General features: G+C 36.4%; 1 protein-coding gene across 2 annotated transcripts in view; it reads left to right on the forward strand.

Annotated features, from left to right (window-relative positions):
• SBF2 (SET binding factor 2) overlaps positions 1-14,973 on the forward strand; it is a 432,597-nt gene that overhangs the window by 372,833 nt on the left and 44,791 nt on the right. Inside the window, exons 25-29 of one of the 2 annotated variants that reach the window (XM_020286579.2) lie at positions 571-716; positions 2,910-3,108; positions 10,512-10,708; positions 13,142-13,282; positions 14,165-14,260. In XM_020286579.2, the coding sequence (XP_020142168.2) occupies positions 571-716; positions 2,910-3,108; positions 10,512-10,708; positions 13,142-13,282; positions 14,165-14,260 (779 nt within the window). The remainder of the gene's footprint in view (positions 1-570; positions 717-2,909; positions 3,109-10,511; positions 10,709-13,141; positions 13,283-14,164; positions 14,261-14,973) is intronic. The other variant, XM_020286580.2, reaches the window with a different exon arrangement.

Below are 14,973 nucleotides of genomic sequence, written 5' to 3' on the forward strand. Positions count from 1 at the left end.
TGGTGGGGACAGTGGTATGGGGATAACCAAAGTGGGTCCAGGGCAGGCTTGACCAAAAAGCCAAGCCAAGGAGTTTAGATTTGGGATGATAAGTTTTTGTCCCGCTTTAGCTTTTCTTACACTTTTTGCCTGCAGCAGTATCCTGATGACAATGGTGTTTTATAGGAAATTAGTCAACTTTGATATAAAAAGTAATGTAAAGAAGGAGAGGCTTAGCCTGAGCATGAGTGAGACCCCCATCTCTACTAAAAATAGAAAAATTAGCCAGACATAATGGCACACACCTCAAGTCCCAGCTACTAGACAGGCTGAGGCAGGAGGATTGCTTGAGCCCAGGAGTTTGAGGTTGCAGTGAGCCACGATGATGCCACGGCACTCTAGCCTGGGAGATAGAGTAAGACCCAGTCTCAAAAAAAGAAAAAGGAGAAGGAAAGGATTAATCAAAGTCCAGACAATACTAGTGGCTATGAGAATGGAGAAGAAACCATTTGAGCCATATAGGTGTCAAAAATATAAGTGGTACTTTCAATATTAAATACACAACGTTCTTTTTGGTTTTATGACTTACAGCACCTTCTCAAAAACAATTGTGAAAGGTGCCAAAAGAGCAGGGAAAATGACAATTGGGCGGCAGTATTTATTGAAGAGAAGGACAGGGACAATTGTGGAAGAGAGAGTAAATCGTCCTGGATGGAATGAAGAAGATGACATATCTGGTATGTGAGAACTTATTTTTCCTTCATGATTCAACTTTATTCTTTCTTATATGAATAAGAATAAAAGACTAAGATGTAGTTGCACTTAAACCTGACTCACAAAAACCTACATTTCATGAGAAGATTGGAAGCACTTACCAGCTTCTTAGAACTAGGAAAAAAAAATATTTTCTCAATTTTCCATTGCTCAGATAAGATTTTGTTAAGTTATACTTTACTAAATGCATACAGCTGATTGGCCAGTTTTATGTGGGTCTCATTAAAGACAGAAAAAAGGAGACCCTACTGCATAGGCAATTTAGGTATAGGGTAGTCCCCTCTACCTTATTCTTATAAAATAAGAACATCGAATATTCAAAGTTGAAGATTTGGGTTTTTGGTAAGAACATTCTTAGTGCTCTTAATCAAAATGGGGGACCTAAGGTGAATGAATTCTTAGGTGAAAAGAAAAAATACATCCTCAATATTTAAAAGGGTAGAATTTGGGCTGCTAAGATACCTCTTAGTTGGGAAAATAGAGGCAGAAAGTCAGTAGCAAAATGTCTTATTGAGTGATTGTTTCCTATTCTTAACCTAGTATCAGGTGTGCTGTGGAATTAACATTACAGAGGATCTGATATAATGGGAGGCAGAATGTCATTACACCCTTTTCCTTCTTAGGATCTTAGAATCAATCGCTTGTACTTTTTGCCTACAGCATTGTCCTGATGACAATGGTGTTTTATAGGAAATTAGTGTACTGACATATAAAAAGTGATGTTTTTACTACTGCTAATACAGCTACTACTAATAACAACAACAACATTTTTAAGAAAAGAAATCTTATCTTTGGAAAGAGCACTGGCTATTCTCCATTTCAGCTTACTGGGATAAAGAACCTATGTGATTTTGTGTATATGTGTACATGCCCTGAATGAGAATATGTACATACAAACTTGCCTCCGGGGGCAATGAAAATAGCCATCATCACATTACTAAAGTGTTGGACCCCTGGCCTCCTCAGAGGCATATGTAAAGCCATAAAAATATTACTATTGACTCTTCCAACTCAATGTTTTTAATATTTCATGGAACAAAACCTGTTATTCTATGACAGTTATTCTGCCAAAAGACCAAATTATATAATGTTCTTTGCTCCTCTGAAAATAAAAGGCCAACACAAAATTGATACCTGCATACATTGCATTGTGAAGTTAACAAAATGAAAGATAAAGTCTTATGTTTTCTTCTTTTTTTAATTTTAATGGAAGAAGGCCATATTTTTCCCTTGCACAATAGTACTTTGAGTACATTTCCAGAAACTCTGAAAGCTTGATTTGACTTCTCTTACTTTAAAAATAAATAGGAAAGTAAATTAGGACAGTTTTTAACATGGAATTTTTTTTAAGTTAGAACATGCAGTACTCAATTAGGAATGTCCTTTAAAAAAAAAATCCTCCCTAAAATACTTGATCATTGAGTAAAATTCTTCCACATCTAAAATCTTAAAGGATTCTGTAACCTGTGATTGCAAAACTGTGAGGGAGTTTCCCATGTCCACAACATCCTCTAACAAAAATATTTCCAGGGAAAAAAGTATAACTTTTTATATTATACTTCTCTAAAGAAAGAAAGGTCTTTTTCCTTCTAGTAAATTTCTGGCTAATCCAGAAATTTCTAATAAAAGTTTATGCTCTGAAAAGTAAACTGAAACCTAAGTGATGAGTTTTGTGTAGTGATCATATTAAAAATAAACTTTACCTGCAGGTTAGCCTCTGACAATTGAGTATTTTCTTTGAGTATTTTCTTAGAGTCCTAAAAATAGAAATCACTGCAATTTGGCATTAATAAGCAAGCCTAAATGAAATAGAAAAATATGGGTGATGAATTCAAAATTATATTGTTTTTAAAAATAATTTAAATGGTATTATTTTCCTGATATTTTTTAGTTAAATTACTGATATTTCATTTCTTGACTATTCATAAATGTTTTAACTTAATGTTTACTTGAATATGATTCTTCATAGAAGTTACATGACTAAATTTGTGGTATACATAATACCTATAGCCCTAATATTATAATTATCATCATCATCATCATTATTATTATATTAATATAACCCTCTCTTGATTTAAAGATCTTCTTCAAAAGGAAGTTTTTAATCCTATACTTTGAGCTAATAATTTTCTCAAAACCTGTCTCTGCCATCACAGTTTCAGATGATAGTGAACTTCCCACAAGTACCACCCTGAAAGCCTCAGAAAAGTCTACAATGGAACAGTTAGTGGAAAAAGCTTGTTTCAGAGACTATCAGCGTTTAGGTTTAGGAACCATAAGTGGCAGCTCTTCCCGTTCAAAACCAGAGTATTTTCGAATTACTGCCTCCAACAGGATGTATTCACTCTGCAGAAGGTAAGTCTGTCAGCGGGCTCCAAAAAGAGACCTTCTTTCCTTTCTTCCCATTTAAGTCTTGAATGGGCTGTTTGCATCTCATTGGCATTCTCAGAAGGACAGTTACATCACTGAAAAAGTACCTATATTAGGTCAGAGGGAGAAAGGTAAAGTTCTTGTCCCTTTTATGAATTTCCCTTATTTGTCTTTCTCTCCCCAGTTTGCCTCTTTTCTAGCATGCCTGAAGATAACTTAAAGAAAGAATAGGATTGCCCGGGCAGATAGGAGAGATGAAAGTCTGCTATAGGCCAGGGATCTGCAAACTCTGTAAAGGGCCAGATAGTAAATATTTTCAGTTTGTAAGCCATACAATCTCATGTTGCAACAGCTCAACTCTGCAGCAAAAGCAGCCATAGGCAGTAAGGAAAAGAATGGGTGTGGTCAGTTTGGCCCCACAGGCTGTAATTTGCTGACCCAGGTGTAGGCAGGGTTTTCTAATGCTGTCTAATTAGAATATTTTCAAGGGAATATTACTTCAAGAATGTAAATGAACACATTTCCTTTTTTCTTGTTTTCTCTCATTGTTTTTCAAATATGTTAAGCCCTCTTCCATGCTTTACTATATGTAAATATATGTTTTCTGAAAACTACATTTTCGCCATCTACAAGTTTAATCATTTTCATCTCCTGGTAAGTTGTTTTCTTTGCATTTATAAATTCCTGCTTTGATTAAATAGCTCTGAAAGTGCTTTGTAAATTGTAAGCCTTGTACATATTCTAGAAAGTTGTCTTAATGTTACTGGTAGTTTCAACCCTGCTATTCTTGAAGAAATATAGATATGTCATTTTAAATGGCAGTTTAGGTTTATATATACCAATGTGAGACTTAAACAAGTTAGGAATATAGTTTGAGATTGTGGCCAAATAAACATTTTGTATGAATGGTTTGGGCTCTGAGTATGCAGTATTTTTCTTGTATTCTTTGTCTTTCTAACTGAATTCTCTATGAAGATAAGTATAAATCATGTCAGGGTATGACATCCTGCTGTTTGGGAAGCTTGCTATCAAAATTTGTTTGCCAGTAAGAAAATAGATCTCATTTATCATTTCAGTCTGTCAGAAACAAAATAAAATTTTAATAAATGACTTATTAGAACACTTGTTATGCAGAATTTATGGTGGTATAAAATAATATATATCCATTAAGCTATTAGAAGGAAGGAAATGGAATAATAAAAATTCAGAAGAAGTCAAGAAAGGAGAGAAGTGGCGACAAAGAACAGATTAAATGAATAGAAAGTAGTAAGAAGGTAGATTCAAATTCATATATATCATATATATCAGTAATTATATTAATTGTAAATTTACTAAGTACTCCAAAGAAAGAGATTATCAGGGTTTTGGGGGTTTTTTTAAGCTTTCTGCTGCTTTTAAGGAACTTATGTAATATACAAGAATACAAAAGAGTGGAAAATAAAAGGATAGAAAAAATACCATGCAAAACTATCTTTAAAAAAATTGTCACTATATAAATATCAAGGTAGACTTTAAAGTAAAAGCATTGCTAGCAATAAAGAAGGATGGTTCATAATGACAAAAAGTTCATTTTATACATAGCAATTCATTAAGACCAACAGGAGTTTATTACGGGAACAGGCTTGATGTTTGCAAATCAGTCAACCACATTAACAGAATTAAAAAGAAGTGCGTTATATACAGAAAACCATTTTATAAACGTAACATATATTTATGGTTTTTATATTTTAATTTTTTTCCTGTAAATTCTGTATTCTTTGTCACATTTATGATTTTTTTTAAAAAAGGACTCTTAGCAAATTAAATATAAAGGGTTATCTCCTTAATCTGGTATCTTAAAAATTGTATATCAGAAATTACTCATTTTAAAAATAAAATATTGAAAGCTTTGCCTCTGAGATCAGAGCAAGACAAAGATGCCCACTGTTACCACTCCTATTCAGTGTTGTAATAGAGGTCCTAGGCAGTGCGAAAAGGCTAGAAAAATAAATAATAAAAGGTATGAAGCCTGGGCGTGGTAGCTCACGCCTGTAATCCTAGCACTCTGGGAGGCCAAGGCTGGTGGATCATTTGAGCTCAGGAGTTCAAGACCAGCCTGAGCAAGAGCGAAACCCTGTCTCTACTAAAAAATAGAAAGAAATTTAGCTGGACAACTAAAAAAGAAAAAAATATATATATATATATATTTTTTATATATCAGTTCCCATTGGTCTGTATACATCAGTTCCCATTGGTCTGTAAATCTATATGTAAAAGATTAAAACAATAAAGCTTCTAGAAGATAGGAACAATAAAGCTTCTAGAAGATAGCCAGGCATGGTGGCGCATGCCTGTAATCCCAGCTACTTGGGAGGCTGAGGCAGAAGGATCCCTTAAGCCCAGGAGTTTGAGGTTGCTGTGAGCTAGGCTGATACCATGGCACTCTAGCCCAGGCAACACAGTGAGACTCTGTTTCACAAAAAAAGGTATAAAGATTAAAAAGAAAGAAATAAAACTTGAATGTACGTGTAGAAAATTTGAAGGAATATACAGATAAACTTTTTTTTTTTTGAGACAGAGTCTCGCCTTTGTTGCCCAGGCTAGAGTGAGTGCCGTGGCGTCAGCCTAGCTCACAGCAACCTCAAACTCCTGGGCTCAAGCAATCCTTCTGCCTCAGCCTCCCAAGTAGCTGGGACTACAGGCATGTGCCACCATGCCTGGCTAATTTTTTCTATATATATTAGTTGGCCAATTAATTTCTTTTTATTTATAGTAGAGACAGGGTCTCACTCTTGCTCAGGCTGGTTTTGAACTCCTGACCTTGAGCGATCTGCCTGCCTTGACCTCTCAGAGTGCTAGGATTACAGGCGTTGAGCCACCGCGCCCGGCCACAGATAAACTTTTAAAATTAATAAGTGAATTTGGTAAAGTCACTGGTAAAATGTCTTTGGTAATTCTGGTAATATATGGTAATTAGTCATATATATACAAAAAAAATTGTTATAAAATTTTAAAAAGTGATGCTATTTTGGTATTACTACTTTTATGATAGCACTAAAAAATATTAAATACTTAGGAATAAATCTAATGGAAGATGTATAAGACCTCTCTATGAAATACTTAAAACCATATTGAAGATAATTAAAGATCTAAATATACAAATATTTCATGTTCTTAGGTTAGAAAACTCAATAGTCTAAAACTGTAAATTCTCCTGAAATTGATTTATAAAGTCAATAAAGTCCTAATCCAAATCCCAGCAAACTATTTATGGAAATTGAAAAGATAATTCTAAGAGTTATATAAAAATGCAGAAGGCCAAGCATACTCAAGATAGTCGTACAGAATAGTGCTACAGAATATCAATACTTTTTATAAAGCTACAGTAATTAAGACAGTATGAGATTGGCACAAGGATGGACAAACAGGTTGGTCTGAGTGTAGTGGTGTTTACAACTAATTGATCACAACCAGTTACAGATTCCTTTGTTCCTTCTCCACTCCCACTGCTTCACTTGACCAACCTTAAAAAAAGGAAAAAAAAGGATGGACAAACAGACCAATGAAGCATAATAGGGAATATAGAGATAGCCCAACATATATAAATACTTGATTTAAGATAAAGATAGCACTTAGGACCAGTGGATACAAGGTGTATTTTCTTTTTTTCCTTTTTTTTTTTTTTTTTTTTTTTTTTTTTTGAGGCAGACTCTCACTCTGTTGCCCAGGCTAGAGTGCCCTGGCATCAGCCTAGCTCATAGCAACCTCAAACTCCTGGGCTCAAGCAATTCTTCTTCCTCAACCTCCCAAATAGCTGGGCCTACAGGCGTGTGCCACCATGCCCAACTAATTTTTTCTATGTATTTTTGGTTGGCCAATTAATTTCTTTCTATTTATAGTAGTGACAGGGTCTTGCTCTTGCTCAAGCTGGTTTTGACCTCCTGACCTTGAGCGATCCACCCACCTCGGCCTCCCAGAGTGCTAGGATTACAAGCCTGAGCCACCGCACCCGGCCTGTATTTTCAATAAATGGTACTGGAAAAAAGTTAATCTTGACCCCCTACCTTACACCATTCATAAACATCAGTTCCCATTGGTCTGTAAATCTATATGTAAAAGATTAAAACAATAAAGCTTCTAGAAGATAGGAAAATGCTTTCATGACCTTGAGGCAGGGAAAGATTTCTTAGGACAGGAAGAACATTATCTATAAAATAAAAGACTGGCCGGGCACACTGTCTCACGCCTGTAATCCTAGCACTCTAGGAGGCTGAGGCAGGCGGATTGCTCAAGGTAAGGAGTTCGAAACCAGCCTGAGTGAGACCTCGTCTCTACCAAAAATAGAAAGAAATTAATTGACCAACTAAAAATATATATACAAAAAATTGGCCGGGGATGGTGGCGCATGCCTGTAGTCCCAGCTACTCGGGAGGCTGAGGCAGCAGGATCGCTAGAGCCCAGGAGATTGAGGTTGCTGTGAGCGAGGCTGACGCCATGGCACTCACTCTAGCCTGGGCAACAAAGTGAGACTCTGTCTCAAAAATAAATAAATAAATAAAATAAATAAATAAAAGACTAATTAAGAACTTCTGTACATCAGAAGATATCATTAAGATAGTAAAAAGATACCATTCTTCATGTTCTAAAAAAAAAAAAAAAAAAGATAGTAAAAAGACAATAAATAGTGACAGGAGACTTGAACAGGTACTTCACAAAAGAGGACATCCTGGTGGCAAAAAAAAAATCTGAAAAGATGCTCAACTAAGTCTTCAGATATATAGAAAGTTCTAGTGAAACTACTATATACCTGCCAAAATGACTGATATTTAAAAGACCAACAATGCAGAGTACTATTAGGGATATCAAATAGGTAGATTCTCATTTATCCCTAGTGGGACTATAAACTGGTTACATAACTTTGGAAAATTATCTGATAGCATCTATTAAAAATTTAAATATCTACTGAACATATTCATGAACTACTACCTAGAAATTCTATTGGGTGGCATTAAATTTCCAACAGAAATACATATGTGCTCCCAAAAGACATCTGTAAGAATGTTCATAGCAACATTCTTTTTTTTTTTTTTTGAGACAGAGTCTCGCTTTGGTACCCAGGATAGAGTGAGTGCCGTGGCATCAGCCTAGCTCACAGCAACCTCAAACTCCTGGGCTCAAGCGATCCTCCTGCCTCAGCCTCCCAAGTAGCTGGGACTACAGGCATGTGCCACCATGCCCGGCTAATTTCTTCTCTATATATTAGTTGGCCAATTAATTTCTTTCTATTTTTATAGTAGAGATGGGATCTTGCTCTTGCTTAGGCTGGTTTCAAACTCCTGACCTCAAGTAATCCGCCTGTCTCGGCCTCCCAGAGTGCTAGGATTACAGTCATGAGCCACCTCGCCTGGCCGCAACATTATTCTTAATAATAAACAGAAGCTACTCAAAATCAACAATGGAAGAATAGATAAGTAAATGGTATTATAATCACAAAGTAGAATACTATACAGTAATGAAAATGAACAAACTACAGCTATATACAATAACATGAATGGATTTCGTAAAATGGATATTGAGCAGAAAAAGCCAGACATAAAATTCTCTCGGTTTTGAATAAATTCTATCAGTTCCTTTTATCTAGAATTCAAAAACAGGCAAAACTCATCCATGTTGTTAGCAGTTAGGATAGTGGTATTCTTTAAGGAAGAGGGAGAAATGGTGATTGGGAGGAAATACAAGGAGATCTTCTTGGATACTTGTAATGGTCAGTTTCTTGACCTAGGTGGTAGTGGCATGGGTTTTGTGTGTGTGTTAGTTCATTTGTGTTTTGAGCATTTGTATGTGAGTTATACTTTAAAAGTTTCCACAGCATGTGTACCATCTGGGGGATGGTCATGATGGAGACTCAGACTTTTGGGGGGAGGGGGGGAAATAGGCATTTATTGAAACCTTAAAATCTGTACCCCCATAATATGCCGAAATTAAAAAAAAAAAAAGTTTCCACAGCAGCTTCCGAAGCCCAGTCTACCTCTTGAGGCTTAACTCTGGAGCCCAGAGCTGAAGGCTCTGGGTAGTGGGGTAGGATGGGTGGTGGGATAATTGGTGTCTTTATTACTAAAGGAAACTGGTAGTAAGAGTAGCTTTTACTGGTCTTCAGGCTCAACACTATTTGCTCCAGGACTAGGGACTATACAGCTGTCACTCAAGCCCTTAGATATTATGTGTAGCACAGCATGGTCTGTTTGGTGCTCATTTCCAATGGACCGAGGCGACAGCCCACTATAGGGGGCAGGGAATGAAGGAGTATGCTGGTTCTTTCCCAGTTATTGAAGCAGCTCCTGGAGCCATTAAACATTACTTCTTTAAGCAAGTAGGGGAAAACAGATATTTAAAGTTAGAAATAGTCCTAATTATGGAATTGTACAAATCAGTGGCATTAAGTACATTCCCAATGTTGCGTAACTATAATCACTATACATTTCCAGAACTTCTTATCCTTTATCTTGGTATAAACCAGTGCTGAGAGGAGGGAGATGAAATTCAGTTTATGGTCATGAAAATTGTAACCTTCGACTATTTTAGTGAATGCCAAATTAACTTTCCATACTTAACCAATAGGACCTTGGAAGCATTCTGAAAGCCCAACATTTTGGTGCTCTAGGAAGTTAAGGCCTGTGTTTTTCTAATACCACAAATTGATGAAATGACCAGCATCATACCCTATAACTTTGAGCTAATATTTTCTAAATAAATATCAACGTGTAGTGTTAATAAAATATTTAAACTCATTTTGACATTTGGGCATACTGTTCTCATACCAAAAATCATTTGGTTTTGATTTTTAATACTTTCACCATCTCAAGCAGTCTAATATTGGTGTATTCTATTCTCTATTGTCATTTTCAGTGACCTATGAGTTGTTGACAGTTTGACTTGTCATTCTCATAAAGTTAACATTAACCCACGAATCTTACAATCTTTATTTCAAATTGAAGAAAAGCAGTGTATCAGGCAAGGGAAATAATTCAGTTCAACAGAGGTCTTTTTAATGATTCTACATAATATTTTTATTTTCTAAGCTTTAGGTTATTTGGCAAAAGTCCACCATGTCACTTAGAGAGGTTCATTTCAAAAACAACTACAAATCAGTGGATGAGTTAGCTATGTTCAACATGTAGGGATTTTCTTCTCAACCCTTGAAGGAATGAGAAGATGAAACTATGTTCCACATTTGAAATATATGAATTATATGTCTTATCCCTTAACCAATATGTACCTGAGTCACAGAAAATTACTATATTGTGATACTCATATTCTTATATTCTCTCTCCCTCTTCCACTATTTCTTTTCTACTCTCCCCACCACCCCTTCCCCAATCATTCCCTTTCTCCCTTCTATGTCCCTGAAGCTATCCTGGCCTTTTAGTTGTACCTCAAGCTGTACAGGACAGTAGTTTACCAAGAGTAGCCCGCTGCTATCGACACAATCGCCTGCCTGTTGTGTGTTGGAAAAACTCAAGAAGCGGTACTCTGCTCCTCCGATCTGGAGGGTTCCATGGGAAGGGAGTTGTTGGTCTTTTCAAATCTCAGAACTCTCCTCAGGCTGGTAAGCATCTCTGTACAGCACAATTATGACCCATTCACTTAAGGATATTCCTAAAAATAAAAGAAGTAAAATCTTGTGCCTTTTCATCAAGCTGTGTCTCACACACAAACTTTTCTACTGTGCTACATAAAACAAGAATTATACTTGGTAGTGTGGGGCTCCACCTTCTATTTGACATCTCACTTAATATGTCTGGTCTGTACTTGGGTTTTAATAGAAATTAATATAATGAAGTCTTTGGTTCTAGGCTATTTTTGTTCCAGCAAACCAAAGTATCCACGGATGGAAACTAGACTATACCAATCTTCCCTTCCTTCTGGGAAGTATCTAAATATATTTAACAACTTCAGAGGCAAGTAAACATTCTATCCCATGTGATACAATGTATCTGTTCTCATTCCTATAAGACACACACACACTGTCTGTCTGTCTGTCTGTCTCTCCCACAAACAAATGACCGAAATGCTTTAGGAGCTCTCAAGCAAAGAGGATTTTAAGAAGTTAAGGAAATAATAGATGCTGCTGTCCTGTTTTGTAAGGATATTTGTCTTGAAGTCAAGAGCTATATTTCACTGAGCTTTCTAATAGCTTCTAGTTCATAATAGATGCTCAATAAAATTAAACAATGGACCACTAAGATGTCAGATCCAATTAGGGATGGCTGCATTCTTTCCCCTTTGGAAATGAGGTAAACTCAAAATCTGTGTCTCAGTAGGTAGAACCATGTGCTTTCTGAGCTCTTCTTTATTCTCATTCATTTCCCTCCTGAAAGTTGGCCAATGTCTTTGATCATTAGGTTGACTGAGGGTAGCACACACATAATGCTGTATTATTCCACCTGGCTTGGAGTGTCAGGATTGGTGTAATGGAAGACAGTTGGGTTTTAATTGTTTCTGTTCTGAGGAATCCTCCCAAGCCACATCGTGGGTATAATACAACACAAGCATGTGTAAGTGACATAAAATGAGTGAATCATTTCAGAAGCACTGATGAGCAGATAACTGGCTTTGAGTGGGAAAAAATTAAAACTTATTCCAGTGGTTTCTAAATTTTTTAATCTAATGTAGATTTATTATATTTTATATTATTGAACTCACACATTTGCTCACATTTTAATAGCTTTAAAATTGGGATGTATCTTACAATTGAGGTAATCAAAAAGAATAGTGTCATAGTTTAAATGACAAACTTTTTTATTCATAGTACATATAATAACAATGCATCTTAAAATTGATAGCATCTTAGAGTGTATAAAATAAAACAGTGATATCTTAAAGTTGATAAAATATAATACTGCTAATTATTTTCTGTTCGGGCTGTAAGAAAATTTATTGATTTTCCTTCTAGTGAGTCCATCTCTGATGCCTCTTTTTTTTTTTTTTTTTTTTTTTTTTTTTGAGACAGAGTCTCGCTTTGTTGTCCAGGCTAGAGTGAGTGCCATGGCGTCAGCCTAGCTCACAGCAACCTCAAACTCCTGGGCTCCAGTGATCCTTCTGCCTCAGCCTCCCGAGTAGCTGGGACTACAGGCATGCGCCACTATGCCCGGCTAATTTTTTATATATATATCAGTTGGCCAATGAATTTCTTTCTATTTATAGTAGAGACGGGGTCTCGCTCTTGCTCAGGCTGGTTTCGAACTCCTGACCTTTGAGCAATCCGCCCGCCTCGGCCTCCCAAGAGCTAGGATTACAGGCGTGAGCCACAGCGCCCAGCCTTCTCTGATGCCTCTTTAAGTATCTAGGTCAATTTCAGTGATTCTGTTTTGCTCCACACAAACAAGGCTCTTATTCCCATCAACCCAAAAGTACTCTCACAATTATTCCCATCCGTGTATACTTTTTGCTTCTCTTTTAAAATCTAGCAGTAGTTGCTCCTTTTCTTTCCCCGTCTTTCTCTACTCTTCAACAAACCCCTACAAGCTCATGTCTCCTGTTAGCCTGTGTGGCAAAATTGGCCTATGTGGCAGAATTGAGATAAAGTTACTGATATTGGGGAAATTCTCACCTCTACCCATTCTGGAATGTCAAGGGACACTTCATGCTCTGCTTCCAAACAATAACATGGGCAGTATGGTTGGGGGATAGCACCAAGAAGATGTTGTTGGTTAATCTTCATTTTGAGTTGCCTGAGTAATGAGAAGCTACACCTATGCTTAGAAGGCTAGCCCTGTGCTGGTTTTCCAGATCAGGACTCTTTCTGGGAGGAGGAGGAGGAGGAAATCAAGAAGTAGGTATGGTGAAGCCATCATCATAGGAGGATTAGCCGTTTAATAGGTTGGGGCTTTAAGGGGTGCTGTTTTCTATATTTGTGTGTGGTAACTTGAAGACTATATAGAGAAAGAATAAGAAAAAAAAATGCATATGCACACACACTCACGCTTGTTTTATTAACATAGATATAATTTATTTTATTCAATATCTTTTTCCTTTATAGCTCCTACCTCCTCTTTGGAATCTTCCAGTAGCATAGAACAAGAAAAGTATCTGCAAGCCTTACTGAATGCAGTTTCTGTCCATCAGAAACTAAGAGGCAACAATACCCTTACTGTTAGGCCAACCCTTGCTCTGTCTCCAGGTAAGATTTGATAATACTTTTCTTCTTGACAACTACTATAAAAGGTCAGATCTGTTCCTGGAGTTAGTCTCTTTAGTTATTTGTACTGTTCTTCACCATGACCCCTTTAAAGTTTTATCCTGCAGGGCTATAAGTTTAGCTCCTTTTATTTAGAAATCGGAATACCATTATTAATATCTAGTAAATAGTAACTAAATATAGAGATTCAGTTATTTGCTTTTAAAAAGAGTAATAGGAGAGGAGGTGGGGAACATAAAGTCACTCTTTCTTTCCAGAATCTGTTTTATATAGAATCTGTTTTAAATAATTATGAAGTTGAATGTATAAGTTGGACATCTGTTTATCAGATATATATTTATTAAAATCATGTCTAAATTCCCCAAATTTCTGAAGCCTATTATGATTTTCAGTACAGTTTGTTTTCACTAGATCTGGATGAAGCCATTAAGACATGTACTAATATTCTGTTTCAGTTATCATGTGATGGAACCCCAAAGGGTTCATGTAGAGGTAACCCTAATGTGTTAGACACAGGAGCATGTGACTTGAGAAGTTGGTCTCTTTGGCTTAATCAGCTATTCGAATTAGCTCAACATAAGCAGAAAGTGGCTTTTCTTGTAAAGTAACACCATGCATGCCTTGCTTCATTTGTCATTAAATTCTCTGATTGCACTTGCCAAACCTAACTCCCTATAATCTTGCAAATGCGTGTTATCTCTGGTTAAATAACATTGCCTTGTTATCTCTAATAAAGTTTTGGGTACTTAAAAGTACAATGTTTGGCAGCAATTAGACATGCTACACATGAAGATAACTTTTTGTCATTTGAGTAATGTTAACCCAAACGACATGGTTTTTGTTCTTCTTTTTGGCTGACTTTAGGGACTGAAAGGAGGACTTCAAGAATGTCCACTGTGCTTAAGCAGGTAGTGCCAGGACATTTGGATGTAAACCCATCCAATAGCTTTTCTCGAGGAGGTTAGTAAGATTGATTTTATAACTGAGCACCGATACAAGCTTAAAAGTAGAAAAATTTTTCTAGACAGCTGGTATTTTAAATCAACTAATTATGGTTCAAATTGTTCTTAATTACCCTTTTCTAAATGAATGATTAAATTACAGATGAGTTTAGCTTCGTGGGACAAGGAGTATGATAATTGGTGATCTCTTACATATTGATAAGTTTGGGAGCATTAGGAGGGGAGGGGAGGGGAGTTTGTCTAAATGATGAGTCAGCCCTGGGAGTACTCCATGATACTCCAGGTTTGCAGGTAGAAAGACTGATCACAAAAGTACAGACAGCTAAGGAGAAGTGATTCCAGACCCGAGGTTGTGCTTCCAAAGCCCATTATTTTTGTTCTTGTCTTCTAAAATACTAGTTTGGAGAATAAGATAGAATGATATCCAGATAGCTGCTAGCATGAGGAAATAGAGAAAGGATAAGTATTAGCTCTTTCAAGCTCCAAAAGATGGTCCACTTTGGTCTCTGGAAGTTTATGTGAGATTCTAATTCTGCAGAGAAAATTGCAAACCAGATATCTTGATTATAAAGTCCTACTGCTTTACAGTGGAGTCATAGAATCTTGGACTTTTCCTCTCACTCTCATATAATGCTGAATCCCCTTGAAAATGTAATAAATGGATGATACTGGTGCTGCTTGAACATCATAATGGGAAACTCATTTCTTTCT

This window comes from Microcebus murinus, chromosome 4 (assembly GCF_040939455.1).
Source record: "Microcebus murinus isolate Inina chromosome 4, M.murinus_Inina_mat1.0, whole genome shotgun sequence".
In the NCBI taxonomy this organism is placed as follows: Eukaryota; Metazoa; Chordata; class Mammalia; order Primates; family Cheirogaleidae; genus Microcebus; species Microcebus murinus.